The 20,443-nt window shown below is 39.4% G+C and overlaps 1 protein-coding gene across 5 annotated transcripts in view; it reads left to right on the forward strand.

Moving 5' to 3' along the window:
• LOC132403659 (SRSF protein kinase 2-like) overlaps window positions 1–20,443 on the forward strand; it is a 227,168-nt gene that overhangs the window by 194,351 nt on the left and 12,374 nt on the right. For all 5 annotated transcript variants that reach the window (XM_059987182.1, XM_059987180.1, XM_059987181.1 and 2 more), the window contains 4 exons: window positions 5,291–5,398; window positions 7,056–7,125; window positions 13,380–13,472; window positions 14,038–14,130. In XM_059987182.1, the coding sequence (XP_059843165.1) occupies window positions 5,291–5,398; window positions 7,056–7,125; window positions 13,380–13,472; window positions 14,038–14,130 (364 nt within the window). The remainder of the gene's footprint in view (window positions 1–5,290; window positions 5,399–7,055; window positions 7,126–13,379; window positions 13,473–14,037; window positions 14,131–20,443) is intronic.

A 20,443-nucleotide genomic window follows, 5' to 3' on the forward strand; every position in this document is an offset into this window, starting at 1 on the left:
TCTTTGTTTTGTTAACTAGCAGGAATGTTTCTTTGTTGCGAGAGAGTGCTGGAAGCTTGTTGGGAAAGGGTTTTTTTGTTTTGTTAAAAGCAGGAATGCTTCTTTGTTGCGAGAGAGTGCTGGAAGCTTGTTTGGGTTAAAATTTACTGATAACGAGAATTGTATTCCTTTGTAAACCAAATGGGGATTAATGTTGTTCTTTCTTCTGAGTCTGTAAGCGATTGTTGACGGGCTTTTGGGCAGATCGGCGTGAGGGGGTTGAGAGAGAGGACGCAATGCTGTAAGCTGGGCGAGGAACGGACCCCAAGCGGGGGATCCAAGGCCAGGAGGTACTCCGAGAGGCTGCTCCCCCTAGACGAGAACGAGCTGAGCCTGAGGTGACCCAGGGGGTTACACATGCTCTCTCCTTTCCCCCCTTTTCTTGGACTTATCGTTTGGTTTATGATTTTTAATTAGTGCATCCATCTCTTCACACAAGCTTACATCGAATGTCCCTTCTTTTGGCCATTTCGTGCGCAGGTTTTTGGTTCTTTTTTCGCATTTCTCTGAAATTGCAATAATCTCACCTCTACTTACCGGGAATTTCTTGCACAGTATGTCTACTGCTGTTCCTTTTTTTTCCGCCATGTTATTCTCTTTTTCTCTTAGGTATTATTTCTTTAAAAGTCTCACAGTTCAAATACTTCCCTGATCCTATCTTTACGCCTAGCCCTACAGTTTATTCTACCAGTGTTCAAGCAATTTATCAAATTCTTCTTACCTTCTGTTCCGTTCTGTCCGAGCAGCCCTCAACCTAGGGCAGTACTCACAGAAGTTTCTCTTCACTCACCCTGCCCGTTCAGCCCTTCGTTTTGTGTGAAGCGGTATCCACAGGGATTTTCTCTCTATTATTCCTTACCCTGCCCGTTCAGCCCTTCACTTTGTGTGAAGCGGTATCCACAGTGATTTTCTCTATTATTCCTTACCCTGCCCGTTCAGCCCTTTGCTTTGTGTGAAGTGGTATCTACAGGGATTTTCTCTATTATTCCTTACCCTGCCCATTCAGCCCTTTGCTTTGTGCGAAGCGGTATCCACAGGGATTTTAACCATAAACCATATAACAATCACCGCACGGAAACAGGCCATCTCGGCCCTCCTAGTCTGTGCCGAACTCTTAATCTCACCTAGTCCCACCTACCTGCACTCAGCCCATAACCCTCCACTCCTTTCCTGTCCATATACCTATCCAATTTTACCTTAAATGACACAACTGAACTGGCCTCTACTACTTCTACAGGGAGCTCATTCCACACAGCTATCACTCTCTGAGTAAAGAAATACCCCCTCGTGTTTCCCTTAAACTCTTGCCCCTTAACTCTCAAATCATGTCCTCTCGTTTGAATCTCCCCTACTCTAAATGGAAACAGCCTATTCACGTCAACTTTAACTATCGCTCTCAAAATTTTAAATACCTCGATCAAATCCCCCCTCAACCTTCTACGCTCCAATGAATAGAGACCTAACTTGTTCAACCTTTCTCTGTAACCTAAGTGCTGAAACCCAGGTAACATCCTAGTAAATCATCTCTGCACTCTCTCTAATTTATTGATATCTTTCTTATAATTCGGGGACCAGAACTGTACACAATATTCCAAATTTGGCCTTACCAATGCCTTGTACAATTTTAACATTACATCCCAGCTTCTGTACTCAGTGCTCTGATTTATAAAGGCCAGCGTTCCAAAAGCGTTCTTCACCACCCTATCTACATGAGACTCCACCTTCAGGGAACTATGCACTGTTATTCCTAGATCTCTCTGTTCCACTGCATTCCTCAATGCCCTACCATTTACTCTATATATTCTATTTGGATTATTCCTGCCAAAATGTAGAACTTCACACTTCTCAGCATTAAACTCCATCTGCCAACGTTCAGCCCATTCTTCTAACCGGCATAAATCTCCCTGCAAGCTTTGAAAACCCACCTCATTATCCACAACACCTCCTACCTTAGTATCATCTGCATACTTACTAATCCAATTTACCACCCCATCATCCAGATCATTTATGTATATTACAAACAACATTGGGCCCAGAACAGATCCCTGAGGCATCCTGCTAGTGACCGGCCTCCATCCTGATAAACAATTATCCACCACTACTCTCTGGCATCTCCCATCTAGCCACTGTTGAATCCATTTTATTACTCCAGCATTAATACCTAACGACTGAACCTTCTTAACTAACCTTCCATGTGGAACTTTGTCAAAGGCCTTGCTGAAGTCCATATAGACTACATCCACTGCCTTACCCTCGTCAACATTCCTCGTAACTTCTTCAAAAAATTCAATAAGGTTTGTCAAACATGACCTTCCACGCACAAAGCCAAGCTGGCTACTCCTAATCAGATCCTGTCTATCCAGCTAATTATAAATACTATCTCTAAGAATACTTTCCATTAATTTACCCACCACTGATGTCAAATTGACAGGTCTATAATTGCTAGGCTTACTTCTAGAACCCTTTTTAAACAATGGAACCACATGAGCAATACACCAATCCTCCGGCACAATCCCCGTTTCTAATGACATCTGAAAGATCTCCATCAGAGCTCCTGCTATCTCTACACAAACTTCCCTCAAGGTCCTGTGGAATATCCTGTCAGGACCCGGAGATTTATCCACTTTTAAATTTCTTAAAAGCGCCAGTACTTCCACCTCTTTAATTGTCATAGGTTCCTTAACTTCATTACTTGTTTCCCACACCTTATACAATTCAATATCCTTCTCCTTAGTGAATACCGAAGAGAAGAAATCGTTCAAAATCTCTCCCATCTTCCTCGGCTCCAGACATAGCTGACCACCTTGATTCTCTAAGGGACCAATTTTATCCCTCCCTATCCTCTTGCTTTTAATATAACTGTAGAAACCTTTCGGATTTACTTTCACCTTATTTGCCAACCCAAACTCCTATCTTCTTGTAGCTTTTCTAAACTCTTTCTTAACATTCCTTTTACATTCTTTATATTCCTTGAGCAATTCCTTTACTCCATGCTGCCTATATCTATTGTAGACATTGTTCTCTATTACTTCTTACCCTGCCCGTTCAGCGCTTTGCTTTGTGCGAAGCGGTATCCACAGGGATTTACTCTATTATTCCTTACCCTGCCCATTCAGCCCTTCGCTTTATGCGAAGCGGTATCCACAGGGATTTACCAACACCACGTGGAATTTTCTTTACTCAACTTCTTGTTACCTTATTCGTACTTACCCCCACTGCAGTGTTCTCGATCAATCCTCTGAGCCTCCTGTCAAACCCTCAATTCTGCCAGATTCTTTGGATCGGAGAGACCCTTCGGCAGTTGCTACACACCTCTGAGTCCCCGAGACCCCCAAAACCAACAGAATTTTAATCCAAATTGTCGCAAAAAGCGCTTACCTTTTTCTGAGTGCACCTGTGATTCTGTTAGCTCTGTGAGGGCTCTCGAGGGACCGGGAAGTGGCCTCAACCCACCGAATCCTTTTCGCAGGTCTCTTTCAGATCCTGTTTGTGTCGCCAATTTTGTCGTGGTTACTTGAAATGACCAGGAGACGCAGATAATTCTTCGAGAAGTTTAAACCTCTATTTGCAAACGAAGGCTGAGGCGATCAATGAACTTGTCACTGAAAGCCCGCCGAGCTCCGGTGTACAGCATTCTTTATAGTAATTTCTTATCTCAGTTACACTTCGGTTTCATCAGCATACCCAAATCAATTTATAATTGCATATCATCTATATATTAACTAATCAATTGCTGTTGCCTAGCTCTCGGTGCGTCACCATTATTTTTCACCCATTCACATTGGGACCTTATTCGTGGCCAAGATTATGTTTTCCAGACAACCTCCCTCACATTACATTCCTGCTCGCAGCATCCTGTCCGCCACCGTTATCTCGTACTAAACAAAGGCTGAGTGTAATACATGGGATACATCTCAGCTAGTAGTGCTGCTAAACAAACAGGTGTTCTGTAAGTGCCATAATATGCAGCGAAGAGAGTACAAAGTATCTAGTGAAAACAACACATAACAAAATGTGTCTAGTAAAATAATACATACTAATATTCAGTACCTAGAAGTGATTACATAGTATAGTAAATAGCTAATACATAGTGATTATATTTCAGGTATATATAGTGGTTATGTCAGATATATTTCTCAATATAGTCCTGTCTTTCAGCCAAATTACTTGAGTTTAGAATTGAAGTAGGGCTGGTTAATATACTGAATAATGGTAGTATTAGTTCATTTTTGGAATGTTAGCTCAAGTCCAGTTTAAGCAAGAGAGACTAAACTTGCTTGTTAGGAAGGAGATGCACAAGCTTGAAGACCTGCATTTAATGATTTAAGAACAGCTTTTTCCCCTTTTTCATCAGATTTCTGAATTGCCTGTGAACCTATGAATATTACTTCATTATTTTTATTAGCACAATTTATTTACTTTGTAATTTATAATAATTTTATATCTTTGCATTGTACTGCTGCCGCAAAACAGCAAGTCAGATAAGTCAGTGATAAAAATTCTGATTCTGAGCTCAAGAATAAGTATAAATTGGCATTAACCTGGCCATCCCAATCAGTCTCTAAAGAGAAGATTCCTTCCTGTGTTGGTTGATCATCTGAGATTGGATCAAGCCACTTTGCCAGAAGGAGCACTGAAAGCAGCCACGTGCTACTGGCATTTAGTGCTATAATTACTATCATGTAATATAAGTATCTCCCTATGCTGTATTTGCACAGATCAAAATAAATGGAGAGAAAAGAAGCTATTTTTCAAAGACAGTTGCTTCCAAGAGGTTTTGAAAGGAGTTGAGCAAAGGAAGTTAGTGATATTAATGCTATTTCTGAAACCAATCTCTTCTTATGAATCAAAAAGGATTAGTAAATGAAAATTGTAATTTTGCTAAGATAACTATGCAATTTTGTTTATTCTTTTAGCAAAATGTTAAATTTGAAATAGTGAAATGAGGTTAAACTAATGTTAGGTTTTAAGAGGTCAAACCAAATAGTATGCTTTGTTCTGTTATAAAACTTGTTTTGAAAAGTTGAGATAAAACTCTCAAAAGTCGTCTCCAAAATCTATATGAAGGTGATAGGCTTGATCTCTTTGCAGATTCTTCATTCAGTTTTCATTGTCAATAAATAGTACATTTGCTTTCCAAATTTGAATCCCCTATTTGATTTTTTACGACTGGTTCATTTATCATGAATTTTGTAAGACAGAACAAGCAATCTATGCTTGTGTAGAAAATAACTTTAAAAATTAATTGCAGCACAAGCATTTTACAGAAGATATCCAGACACGACAGTATCGATCAATAGAAGTTCTAATTGGTGCTGGGTACAGCACACCTGCAGATGTATGGAGTACTGCTTGTATGGTAAGCTTATTATTTTGAAATTTAAATAGTTCTTTCAAAATTGCATAATGTATTGCTTCTTCAAAACCACACTTAGGTTAAATTTTGCTACATTCATTTATGTGAACGATGAAACATTTAGATAAATTCTTGGCGCTTAATATTTCAAGATGTGTTTTTCATAACTTGTTAAACTTGCACATGTATTTACTTATCAATCTCATGTACATCAAGACATACAGTGAAATGTGATAGTTGTGTTGACAATAAACATAACCTAAGGATGTGCTGGGGATAGCCTGCAAGTATCACTAGACATTCTAGCACCGACGTACAGTAGCACGTTCAGCAGAACAAAACAAGCAACAGAAGCGAAAAGTTCTTTGGTCCCTGGATTTTGTTGTGAACAGGGAAGTGATAGCACTAGATCCTGACCTCAAGGAAAGCTAGTCAAAAGAAAACAAAAATCTGGCAGTTTTCTGGTGTGGATTTACTGATGTCTACTGATGTTTACTGATTTATCTGATGTCAGTTGATGTTACAGTCTGACATGGAATCATTAATGTTTAGTAGTAACAGTGATGGACATTTGATCTAAAGAGTTTTCAAGGACTGGAGACTATAAGTCATAAGTTTTAAGCTATATTTTGAATACTTAACAGAACAGAAATGATTGAATATTCCATGTGTTATTAAGTTGGAATTAGCCATAAACTTAAAAAATAATTTAATTTTAACATACTTAACTAATAGAATGACAATCCAACATTCAAAATTTGGGGTTAAAGATATTATTAAACAGTGATTGTGGATTAGTATACTCTTAGTCTAAGAGCACTTGCACTTAGTCTAAGAAAAGCACATTTACGGGGAATTTTTAAGAATTTTACAGTAAAAAATGTTTTTTTGAAGTTCTTCCAGTTCATTTTTTCCTGCTTATTACATGAAACAGTATTCTGTATGACAGAGTATGAAAACACTGAAAAAAATATCTACCTCTGACATCTCCCCTAAACTTTCCTCCACTCACCTTAAAAGGTTTTCCTCTGGTATTAGCAAATGCCACCCTGGGGAAAAACGTGCTGGCTGTCCACTCTTTCAATGCTGAAAATTGTCCTATACACCAGTATTAAGTTGCGTCTCATCCTCATTTGTTTCAAAGAAAAAAATCAATACCTCACTCACCTTTTCTTTATGTAATATGTTCCCTAATCCTGGCAGCATCTTGGCAAATCAACTGCAGAATCCATCCTTGTGTATTAGGTTGGTTTAGTATAGTGTTTCCCAACCTTCTTTAGCCCAATGCCTTCCTAAAGCTCTTTTTGCGATAGCAAGCCTGCGTGAGTATGTCGTTGTGAAATTTATTATTCACATCGGTTAACACTGTATTTACATAATAGTGTGGCTGCATTTCAAAATTTGATGTGAAGTTTTTTTGAAAGCCCCAAGGATATATTAAAGGGCAAAATAATTCTGTCTGTTTGATCTTCCTTTAGCTATAATATCACATTGGATTTATTTGGCTACTTGCAGAAGTAAATAATTAGTAAGGTATTCATAAAGTAACTGCAAATATTTTACTAAATACTTTTTAAGTATTTCAAAAGTTGATAAAGTGCATCTTTGAATGAATAGTTACTGATTATACCTGTTATATTTTTACTTTATCCTTCAAAAGGCCTTTGAACTTGCAACTGGAGATTATTTATTTGAACCTCATTCTGGTGAAGATTATTCAAGGGATGAAGGTGAGTCATATGAACATATTAAACTTGAATATTTTAATTTAATTTACTTTGCTCTGAATGTTCCTGGCTTATGATTTCACCACCAAATATAATTTCATTTTCTAATTCTCAACTTCATTTATTTTTCACTTCTATACGTTTTTATTCTTGAATTATTATTTAAAATGTGTTGATTTAATTTGTGACCAGCTACTAAAACTATTACTGCTTGAATGTGTATTTTGGGTTGTTGCTTAAGATTTGTGAATTGATGAACGGTTGTTCCTGTGAATAATTAAATGATGGTCACAGTTTATTCATTGATATACATATATGAATTATTAAAGAGTAGACATTTTACTTGTATTGAACGCAATAATAACAAGGAGGCATTCAGTGTTTGTGTAGGAATGGGTGGAGGGTTTGTGAGCATATAAATCACTAGTTATTCTAACCCAGGAAATGTCACATTGATCTAATGCGGGTTCCCATTGGATATGTTACATTGTCCCTGCATATCAGACAATGTTGCCAGGGAGCTGGCTAACTTGATGCCAATTAGAAAAGAGGGATAAATTTAAATATCAGTTAGCATAACACTTGTAAGAATTTTTTTATTTTAAAAGAAAGATATTACAGAAAAAATATTTGTAAACTATATATCTAAATAGTGTTAATTTCAAACGAGAAGGCCATGCTTGACCAAGCTTATTCAAGAGTAAAGAGACAAAATACGAAAGTAAAGTGATGCTGGTAATTTATATGAACTTTCAGTAGATTCTTGATTGCATCAGCATGTTACAGTGACAGAGAAAAGTAATAGTAAGCTGGCTGCATAGCAGTAATCAATAAGTGATAACAGTTTCTAGAAATGGCAGAACATGGGAAGTGGTGTTTATGGTTTCTAACTCCAAAACATAAAATTAATTGGAAAAAAATACATGAAGAGACTAGGGAAATGTGTACATTTCATTTCTTTAGTTTAACAAGATACATATTTATGCTGTGGTGGCTTGATGATGTATGCCATTCACATACTTTTACATGTAACTTGTAATGAATTATTTAAACAATGCTTAATGAAACAATATATTTACAATATTACTGAAATATTAAATACGTTATAGTGACAGAGGATAAGTAAAAGCAAGCTGGCTGCATAGCAGAAATCGATAAATGTTAACAGTTTCTAAAACAGGCAGAACATAGTAAGTGGTGTTCAGCAAGACTTAGTGCTGGGAAGACTGTTCTTCACTATTTGCATAAATAATATTTGGGACTCAACTCCAACTTCAAGATTTATGGAGAACAATTTAGTTCATTCAAGTACTGTGACCAAGTATATGGCAATTATAACGTTAATAATTAGCTAATAAGTTTCAGAATAGATGTATGAGGTCAGTGAAAGTGACAATGCAGACTTCTTCAAACAACGCTGGTGGCAGAGCCTTTGAACAGTTTTAAAACAGAAGTTAAGTATTTTTATGCACTCAGCTGCCTTAGGAAGTGGAGTGGGGGTGGGGGGGGGGTGGATGGATGGATTTGAAGTCAGATCAATCGTGATCACATGGAATGGCAGTGCAAACCACAGGGCTGAGTGATCTGCTGCTGCTCCAAAGTTGTATGTTTGATTATGTGTTCATTTGTAAAACTACAAAAACAATGCGAGGTCTTAAATTCATTTTCAGAGTTGAAAGGTAATGTTAGATATTATTAAACTCATTCTGTATTAAAAATACTGAACACAATTCTGTCTTCCATTGTAAGAGAGCCAAATTGGTGTGGGAAAGGACACATCCAGGGATGGTGATGTAAGGTTCTGGACATTGCCTTAAAGTTGTGATTCCATACGTGTGATAGTATCAGCCTGTTGCTCGACTAAAACTGGAAAAGTAGTTTTAAAGATTAGACTCAAGATATTACTGGGAGGGTGTTTATTCAGTGTTGTTCTTCTTAATGTTGTTTATTCATTGCTGTTTGATTTAATCCCATTAGATCTCTATCATTTTGATGCTGCATTTTTAAAAGCTTACCAGGACATTTTATAACTTAAACATATGGGGAAAAAAATAATTGAACCAACATTTATTATTCAACCTTAAATTTGCTCTTTGAATTGAGTAGCTTGGTCAAACATTTTTGAGAGCTATTAAAAGTTAGTGACATTGTTCTGGATCTCGGAGAGTCAGACTAGATGAGGAAAGCAGGTCGCCTTCACCAAAGACATGAGTAAATTAGATGAGGTACAATGACAATCTAGTAGTTAGCTGGTCACCAAATATCATACTAGTGCTTTTCAGTACAGTGTCATGGAACTCTTTTTCATGACTTGATCTCTAGAGTAATAGTAACATATTAGCAAATTGTAGCATATTCTAAATCATGGAAGTTTTCAGAGGTTAAATATGAAGATAATGCTGTTAACTGTGGGGAGGACAAAATTAATGACCGTTCATGTCAGGTGCAAGTTTATTGGGGTATCTCTGAGAAAATTCAAGTCATGGAGCACGACAGCACAGAAACACTCCCTTTGGTTCATCTACTCTGTGCCAACCTGTTATTCTGCGTAGTCCCATCTGCACTTACCCAGACTATATTCCTCTGTAGCCCTCCCATCCATGTACTTATCCACACTTCTTTTAAATGTAGAAATTGAACCCACATCCATCACTTCCACTTGGCAGCTCATTTCATACTCTCATCACCCTCTGAGTGAAGTCATTTCAGAATCAGAATCAGACTTTAATCGCCAAGTACCTGTACACATACAAGGAATTTACTTCCGGCAGATGTTGTCTCTCTGCTCATAACAGATGATAAATATAAATTAAAATATAGATTATACATACAAGTAGTGCAATCCAAGTAATAGTTAGCCGACAGTTAACCGGCAGTTAACTGTTCAGCAAAGTGACCGCAGTAGGGAAATAACTTCTCCAGTGCCTATTAGTCTGAAGCACCTACCAGATGGAATTAGTTCAAACAGTCCGTGCGCAGGATGGGAGGAGTCCTTTCTGATGTTCCCCGCCCTCCTCTTCAACCTGGAAGAGTACAGGTCCACAATAGAGGGCAGGGAGGCTCCAATGATGCGCTCGGCAGTCCTCACTGTGCACTGTAGTCTGGTTCTATCCTGCTTGGTGTCGGCTCCAAACCACACAGTGATGGAGGTGCACAGGACAGACTCAATGACTGCAGTATAGAACTGCAGCAGCAATTCCTGAGGCAGACCATATTTCCTCAAGAGCCGCAGGAAGTACATCCGCTGCTGGGCCTTCTTCAGGATGGAGCTGATGTTCTGCTCCCACTTCAGATCTTGAGAGATGGTGGTTCCCAGGAACCTGAAGTTCTCCATGGTGGACACAGGGCTGCCGAGGACTGTGAGGGGGGACATAACGGGGGGATGTCTCCTGAAATCCACTATCATCTCCTTTGTCTTGAGCGTGTTCAGCTCCAGATTGTTCCGACTGCACCAGAGCGCCAGTTGGTCCACCTGCTGTCGATATGCAGACTCATCACTGTTCTGGATAAGTCCGATGATGGTGGTGTCGTCTGCAAACTTCAAAAGCTTCACATAGGGGTTGGAGGAGATGCAGTCATTGGTGTAGAGGGAGAACAGCAGTGGAGAGAGGACACACCCCTGGGGGGCACCGGTGTTGGTGATTCGAGTATCTGAGGTGACCTGACCCATCCTTACCTGCTGATTTTTGTTGGTCAGGAAGCTGTAAATCCAATCGCAGAGGTCAGGTGGCACAGTGAGTTGAGACAATTTGGAGCAGAGGGTATGAGGGACGATGGTGTTAAACGCCGAACTGAAATCCACAAACAGTATCCGAGCATAGGTCCCAGGACGATTCAGATGTTGTAGGATATAGTGCAGTCCCAGGTTGACTGCATCGTCTACAGACCTATTTGCCCGGTTGGCAAACTGCAGGGGGTCCAGCAGGCTGCTGGTGAGGGTCTTCAGGTGTTTCAACACCAAGCGTTCAAAGGATTTCATGACCACAGATGTCAATGCGACAGGTCTGTAGTCATTCAGTCCTGTGATGGTGGGTTTCTTGGGGACTGGGATGATGGTAGAGTGCTTGAAGCAAGTCGGAACCTCACTCAGCTCCAGAGATCTATTAAAGAGCTGAGTGAAGATGGGAGCCAGCTGATCAGCACAGGCTCGTAGACAGGAGGGGGAGACCCCATCTGGGCCTGGAGATTTTCGGGTCTTAAGTTGCTGGAACAGTTGACATACTGCTGATTCTAAGCTGTAATCTAGGGGGGCTGGGCAGAGATGGTGGGGAGGTGATTGCAGTGATTGGGGGATGAGTGCCAGTGAGTGATGGTCAAGGGAAGGCAGGAAGAGAGACCGAAGAGGGGGGGAGGGACAGGGGTAAGATGGGCCCTCTCAAATCTACAGTAAAAGGTATTAAGGTCATCAGCCAAAGCTTTGTTAACCTCAGCAGGAGGAGCAGTGCGTCTCTTGTAGCCAGTGACCTCCTGCAGGCCTCTGCACACCGACAATGAGTCGTTAGCTGAGAAATTATTCCTCAACTTTTTGGAGTAAAGCTGCTTGGCTACTCTGATTTCTCTGGTCAGTGCATTTCTGGCCAGCCTGTACAGGGCCCTATTCCCACTCCTGTGGGTGTCCTCCTTAGCTCGGCGAAGATTAAACATTTGGTTTTTCACCCTTAGCAAATGACCTTCAGTTCTAATCTCATCTAACCTCAGCTGAAAAAGCCTCCTTGCACTTATCCAATCTATACCCTTCATAATTTTGTATATCTCTGTAGGATAATGTAATTGGTGACAGATGACACATATAGTTCATAATAGAAACTGTTCTACATAATTCACAAACTCAATCATTGAGTTGTTACGTTCACTTTAAGAGATGGAGTCTAACGTAATGACATCAGTTTTTGGTCTGTTCGTAATAGAAATAAAGTTCTGCAGCTTTTGGTAGGCACATAAAACAACTCTCACATTGTATTTGCAAAATCCTACACCTCTTTCAAATCATGCCTCATTCTCCTACATCCAGGAAATAAAGTCATAATCTATTTAATCTTTCCCTATAACTCAGATCCACAAGTCCCAGCCACATAAATTTTCTTTGTACACTTTCAATCTTATTTGACCAGAACAGCACACAAGTACTTCAAGTTAGGCTAAACCAACGTCTTGTACAAATTCAACATAACATCACAACTCCTATACTCAGTACTTTGATTTATGAAGGCCAATCTGCCAAAAGCTCTCTTTACAACTCTACTTGTGATGCCACTTTCAAGGAATTGTGGATCTGTATTCCCAGATCCCTCTGTTTTACCGCACTCCTCAGTGCCCTGCCGTTTAAGGTGTAAGTCCTATCCTGGTTTTCCCTTTTGTCCTCCCAAAGTGTGACACCTCATACAAGATGCAATAAATTCCATCTGCCATTTTTGGCCCATTTTTCTATCGGGTCCAGATTCTACTGCAAGATTTGATGGCCTTCCTTGCGGTCTACTACGCGCACAATTTTTGTGTCATCCTCAAATTTACTAATTCAGTTTACCACGTTAACATTCAGATTGTTCATATAGATGACAAACAACATTGTGGTTAGAACATCAAGATACTAATACAAGGAAGTAAATACCATAGCTACAGTCTGTTTTAGAAAAAGTTGGATGCAAATAGGAAATTTAAATGGAAAATTATGCTGTTTATTTTAGATGAAGAAGAGTAGGAGGCTTGGGTGGACTTTTAAAAACGTGCCTTATAGAAATGCTTAACTTTTCCCTTAAAAAATAATCAAAGAAAACCTGTTGTACAGTAGTTTATTTTAAAATGGATTGCATTGCACATCAGACCAAGTTGTTTCAATTGTCATTCTTAAAGCACTCTTTCTATGTTGGCAAAGTAAATTTACGTTTGAGTATTGAAAATACTTCTACCTTAAGCACCATTGTTTGCTTAATTTGGTGGTATTTTATTTAAAATATTGTATTTTTGACTTGATTTCTCTTCAGATGATGTAAATGATCACCTCTGTGTTGCAGCCTTTTCTTTTCCATGCCTATTAGACTCCCTTGTAGTAACTCCATAGACATAATATTTTGTAATTTTTACAGCAAATCTTCATGCTGCATCCAACTCTAACATAAAACCTTGCAGGGATTGCTGCAGACATAGTGGTTAGATCTGTTTTTCAAATTTACTAATTCTAGTTTCTTTTCCTCTCTATGTCCCACCCCTTTTCTTCCCTGCCTTACCCACTCCTGGTTCCCTTTTTCTCTTCCTCATAGACCACATAGCACACATCATAGAGCTGCTAGGCAATATCCCAAGACACTTTGCTCTTTCTGGGAAATATTCTCGGGAATTCTTCAATCGCAGAGGTAGTACCTCTTCTCTTTGAAAGGTCCTGTAACGCAGACAGAAGTGAAGAGAATTTTCCATGGCTACTGAATACAATGTTTATCCAGCCCGCTAACTAAAACAAATGCTTGTTATGAACAGTGGGAGTAGCAAGAATTAATTTCCTTCCATTGAAAACAAATACAATGGAATTTAAAGTTGATTTGTTGCAGGCTGGTTGTTTCCTAATTTATGATCTGCTTTCACCACTGTAGTACGTGCACAGTGGTATGAATGATAGGGGCAGACATGGTGAAATGAGATGAATAGTGATTGGTAATGTTGTCTCATTTTAAAAAATCTTTTGAATTCAAATATTTTATTAAAATATATTACTTATCAGCATTTTCTAGAAATGCTGGTCCAAAAAAAATTAAAACAAAAGTGGGTTCCCTTAAATATTAAAATTTTACACACAAGTTATTATGTGGCTGCTTCAGTGTCAAGGAGAAAACACTCTTGTCTGTACCAGGACTAGTATCACATGATGCATGCATTGTACTGATTAAACTGTTTTTGTTTTGCTGGCAATATTCTTCAATACAGATCACATAGCTTTGATCATTGAACTGCTGGGGAAAATCCCTCGAAAGTTCGCAATGTCTGGAAAGTATTCCAAGGAGTTTTTCACCAAAAAAGGTAACAATAGTTCTGAAGTGCTGACTCAAGTACATTAAATGTTCAGAGGTAATTTGCAAGGAGAGAATATAAAATTGTACTTGTCAATTTTTGGTCACATATGTTAGTTGTGATTAATGACAGAGAAAAGTATTCTACAAGAAGCTGAAGGATACTAATGAGGTTATTGATTCCACATTTCTTAGAGAGTCGCAAAAATTGAATGATTAAAGCAGTGTGCCTTTCACACTTTTTTCAGTTACACTACACAGGCTTTTCTTGTCTAAAAATTAAATCAGATTTAAGAAGTTTCTAGAAGTGGATGTGCCTTATCAGTATATTAGGAACAATATTTACATGCAAGGGTGGTCAGTTTTCCCAATAAATTTTAAATATAGATCAGAGAGGTGATACAAGAACACCTTAAATTTGCTGAAACTTACACTTGGCCTTAATGTTGTTTTGGAAGTTTGTTGTAAAATGTTTGCTGCATTGCTTACTTTTAGTCTATTTAAAAATAAATCATGTAAGATTTTAATGAAGTCTCTTTGGCATATATATTACATGCCTAACTTATAACTATATATTAATCTATGTAGGTATAGATTACATATTTATAAGTAAAGCTTCTTACAATTTTATAAGTAACCAGAATAAGAAAGAACTTGTTAATTGAACTTCAGCAAAGATTATGTTTTGATAACTGTGGTACAGCTCTCTGTTAGTACTGAGCAAGATTCTGCCATATTAAGTACATCTAAAAGATACCTGTTAAAAATCCGAAATAGCCAAAGAATGATGTAAATATTCAGTAGCTGAGGCACAATCTTTGGAGACAGAAATGGATTTAATTCTTTAGACCAGTAGCTTCAAGAGAACAGGAAAAGTGGGAAAAATAAGTTGTTTTAGGCTGCAGAGAGGGTGAAATTGGAAAGGACAGAGTTGTCCAGCTGGATATCCTTTGTTCTTCCTGCATGTTTTGTGTTTTTTTTATCAGTCAGCTCTACTGTGTTCAACATACTTGGTTCTCATAACATTTCTCACTCATTTGTATTATCATGTTCTAACTGCTGCTATTAATTCATTAATCATTACTTACCCTTTGGCTGCATTGGCATTACAATATTCCCTTTATCCTATCTATTGTTCATCCTTCTTTTCTGTAAATTAAAACTAACTTGTTAAACTTCTCTTTCACAGTTGATAAGGGACTTTGATGTGAAATATTAACTCAGTTTCTCTATGTAGATGTTGCCTGACCTGCTGGGTGCAAGTATTTTCTGTTTTCATTTCAGATATCAACATCTGAACATTTTTTATATCTGTTTCACAATTTTTGCACCTCCAGACATAAAACTTAAATAAGGTGCAAAGTATTCGCATAGCTAAAAAAGAAACATTTTTAAGTTCAAAATAAAAATAATAATACTGTTTTTTGAGTAACTTAAGTTGTATGTGAAGCATCCAATGAGAAAGGACATTTATCCCTACATCTTGTTTCTTTCATGTTTCCTGCACATATACAGAATCTCAATTGCTGATTTGTCAGGCTCTCTGGATTTGCCTTCGTTGAGGCAAACCCTTGATTTTGTTTTTCTTTATTAGCAGGAATTTTCTTTGTCTGATGGTAATTGTACAAAATTATTGAAGCTTAGTGTTGTTGGAAAGGGCACTTTAAGGAGCATTGCGATGAAAAGGGCATTGCCCATAAGTTGTAACAAAAAAAAAAGTGTGTGGCAAACGGTAAATGTATGTGTAATTTTAGACCAGACATTTTGAATTGCTTCTTTTTAAAATTGTCTGAGAACCAACACAATGATCTATTCTGTAGAATTAACTAAAAATAATATAACTTGGAGACCCTAGCAGGCAAGTTGCAACAAGAATATTAGTACTCTGTGCCTGGATATAGGTAGGTTGAGTGGGTGAAAACTTAGGAAATGGAATTTAATGTGAGAAAGTGTGAGATCATTCAGACAAGAGGAAACAATTAAGGGAGACCTGAAGACAAAGATTGTAAATGATCAAAGTAGAGGGGAGTCCAGATGTTCTTGTGAAAATTCATAAATAAGCTCAAAGATACACATTGTATTGAAAGGACATGCAGGCAGGCAGAAGGGGTGGGGGTGACTGTTGATTCAAGATGAAATCAAATCCTTACGAAAAAGGGATGAAGGATCAGAAAATACAGAATCCTTGTGGTAGAGTTAAGAAACTGCAAGGGTAAAAATACCCTGATGGAAATGATATACAAGTCTCTAAACAGTAGCCAGGATGCGAGATACAAATTTCAATGAGAGATAGAAAAGAGATTTAAAAAGGGCAATGTTATGATGGTCATGGGGGATTTCAAAATGCAGATATATTGGGTAAATCAGGCTGGTGCTGGATCCCAAGAGAAGGAATTTGCAGAATGCCCACTAGGGAAAAGGCAATTCTGATTAGTATTGTAAAATAAACCAGATTTGATTAAGAAACTTAAAGTACACTCTTAGGAGGTAGTGGTCATTAATACGATAGAATGCAACCTGCAGTTTGAAAGGGAGAAGATAAAATCAAATGTATTGGTATTGCAGTTGAGTAACTACACTATTCTTAGTTGGTGCGGCTGTAACGAAACCCAATTTCCCTCGGGATCAATAAAGTCTGTCTGTAAAGATAACTACAGAGACATAAGAGGAGCAGGCCAAAGTTGATTGGAAGGTACACTAGCAGGGATGATGCTGGAGCAGCAATGGCTGGTGTTTCTGGGTATAATTCGGAAAACACAGGATTGGTTTATCTTGAAGCATCCTAAAGGATGGATAAGACAACTGTGGCTGACAAGGGAAGTCAAAGTCAGCATTAAAGCAAAGGAGAAGGCATACAGCAGAGCAGTAACTTGTGGAAAGTTAGAGGATTGGAAAGCTTTTAAAAATCAATGGAAGGCAACTAAAAGAACAAAGAGAAAAGGTGAGATATGAAGGGAAGCAAGCCAGTAATATAAATGAGGATACTATAAGTATTTTCAGATACATGAAGAGTAAAAGAGGTACAAGAATTGACATTGAGCCGCTGGAAAATGGCACCAGAGGGCTGGTAATGGGAACAAGAAAATGGTGGAGAGACTACAAACAAGAGAGAATCTGCAGATGCTGGAAATCCAAGCAACACTCATAAAATACTGAGGAACTCAGCAGGCCAGGAGCATCTATGGGGAAAAAAATGCAGTTGACATTTCGGGCTGAGACCCTTCTGCAGGATGGATGTAAAAAAGATGAGTAGAGACATAAGAAACATAATAGGAGAAGGAGCAGGAGTAGCCTGCACCGCCATTCAATAGGATCATGGCTGATCTGGCTGTGGACTCATCTCCATATACTTGCCTTTTCCCCATAACCCTTAATTCCCCTAAAATGCGAAAATATATCCATCCTTGTCTTAACTATATTTACTGAGGTAGCCTGGCGGAGAATTCCACAGAATCACCACTCTCTGAGAAAAGCAGCTCCTCCTTAACTCTGTTCTAAATCTACAACCCTGAATCTTGACACTATGCCCCCTAGTTCTAGTCTCACCTACTAGTGGAAACAACTTTCCTGCCTCTATCTTATCTATCCGTTCTGTAATTTTATATGTTTCTATAAGATCTCCTCTCATTTTCCTGAATTCCAGTGAGTGCAGTCCCAGGTGACTCAATCTCTCCTCATCTCTGGAATCAACATGGTGAATCTCCTCTGCACCAGCTCCAAAGCCAGTATATCCTTCCTCAAGTAAGGAGACCAGAACTGCATGCAGTACTCCAGATGCAGCCTCACCAGTACCCTGCACAATTGCAGCATAACTTCCATGTTCTTAAATTCAATCCCTCTAGCAATGAAGGCCAACATTCCATTTGCCTTCTTCTTGATAGCCTGCTGCACCTGCAACCAATCTTTTGTGATTCATGGACAAGCACTCCCAAGTCCTTCTGCACGGTAGCACGCCACAGTGTTTTCCATTTAAATAATAATCTGCTCTTTCATTTTTCCTTCCAAAGTGGATGACTTTGCATATACCAACATTGTACTCCATCTGCCAGACCCATGCCCACTCATTTACCTATCTGTATCTCTCTTCAATCTTTGTATCTTCTGCACAATTTGGTTTTCCACTCAATTTAGAATCATCAGCAAACTTGGGTACACTAAAGTTGGTCCCCTCTTCCAAATGGTTAATGTATATTGTGAATGGTTGCGGGCCCAGCACCAACTCCTGTGGCACACCGCTCACCGCTGATAGTCAGTCAGAGAAACACCCATGTATCCCAACTCTCTGCTTTCTGTTAGTTAACCAATCCTCTATCTATGCTAATACATCACCCCCAAAGGAGACCCTGGATTGACATATCAGAATGGGAAGTGGAATTAAAATGGATGGCTACTGGGAAATCCCGCTTCTTCTGGTGGTCTGAGCACAGGCACTCACTTATAGCGACGCCTGCCTTTTGATTGACTATGTGGAATAGTCCATATTCCAAGCCTACATTGGTGTCCATCCCCCACTATTCCTATGCTTCATCGATGACTGGGTTGATGCTGCTTTCTGCACCCATGCTGAGCTTGTTAACTTCATCAACTTTGCCTCCAACTTCCCTGCCCTCAAATTTACCTGATCCATATTCCGACACCTCCCTCCCCTTTCTCAATCTCATTTAGCTATTGATACCTTTAATAAACATACAGACTCACAGCTACCTGAACTAATACCACTTCTCACCCTGTTACATTTAAAAACTCTCCTTCTCCCAATTCCTCCGTCTCCACCACATCTGCTCGCAGGATGAGGCTTTTCATTCTAGAACAAAGATGTCCTCCTTTTTTCCAAAGAAAGGGGTTTCCCTTTCTCCACCATCAATGCTGCCCTCAACTGCATCTCTTCCATTTCATACATATCTGCTCTTACCCCAACATCCTACCACCCCGGCAGCCTTAGCGTCCAGCACATAATTCTCCAGATCTTCTGCCATGTCCATTGGGATCAATCTCACCACCAAGCACATCTTTCTCCCCCACCCCCCACTTTCTGTTTTTCGCAGAGATTGTTCCTTGCATGACTCCGTTGCCCATTTGTCTCTCCCCACTGATCTCCCTCCTAGCACTTACCCTTGCAAGCAGAACAAGTGCTATATGTGCCCCTACACCTCCTCCCTCACTACCTACCATTCAGGGCCCCCAACTGGTCCTTTCAGGTGAGGTGACACTTCACATGTGAGTCTGTTAGGGTCATATACTGTGTCCAGTGCTCCCGATGTGGCCTGCTGTACATCAGTGAGACCCGACATAGATTGAAAGGCTGCTTCGCTGAGCACCTATGCTCCATCTGCCAAAAGAAGCAGAATCTCCCAGTGGCCACACATTTTAATTCCACTTCCCATTCCCATTAGTGTGTTGGCATGTGGCCAAGTGGTTAAGGCTTTGGGCTAGTGATCTGAAGGTCATTAGTTCGAGCCTCAGCCAAGGCAGTGTGTGTCCTTGAGCAAGGCACTTAACCACACAATGCTCCTGCGCGTTTATAGCCCAGTGGTGGCAGTTGGTGCAGTATGGACAAGACAAGAGAAGACAATCCATGGCCTCCTCTACTGTCGTGATTAAGGCCAAACTCAGCTTGGAAGAACAACACCTTGTATTGCTTCTGAGTAGCCTCTCACCTGATGGCATGAACATTGACTTTTCGAACTTCTGATAATGCCACTCCACCCCCCCCCCCCCCCACTTCACTAGTTGCCATCCCTTTTTCCTCAACTTATCTCTTTGCCTGCCCATCACCTCCCTCTGGTGCTCCTCCCTTTTCTTTCTTCCATGGCCTTCTATCCCCATCTATCGGACTCCCCATTCTCCAACCCTGTATCACTTTTACCAATCAACTTCCCAGCTATTTACTTAATCCCTCCCCCTTCAGGTTTCACTTATAACCTTGTGTTTCTCTCTCCTCTCCCCCACCTTTGAAATCTACACATCCTTTTTTTCTCCAGTTCTGCTGAAGGGTCTTGACCCGAAACGCCGACAATACTTTTTTTCATAGATACTGTTGGGCCTGCTGAGTTCCTCCAGCAATTTGTGTGTGTTGCAGTGGACAAACTGACTAAGTATTTTGCATCTTCATGTGGAAGACACCAGCAGCATGTCAGAAGTTTGAGAGTGTCAGGGGCTAAAAGATAGTATGATCACTATTACTAAGGAGAGGCTGATTGGGAGTTGAAAGATCTGAAGGTATACAAATTTGAATTTATTTAAATATTACGTCTAAAAACTAAATACTACGAGTAAAAATCTTTGCATTATGACTTCATTGCAATGTACAGGTTGGTGAATTT

Source organism: Hypanus sabinus, chromosome 13 (assembly GCF_030144855.1).
Source record: "Hypanus sabinus isolate sHypSab1 chromosome 13, sHypSab1.hap1, whole genome shotgun sequence".
Lineage (NCBI taxonomy): Eukaryota > Metazoa > Chordata > Chondrichthyes > Myliobatiformes > Dasyatidae > Hypanus > Hypanus sabinus.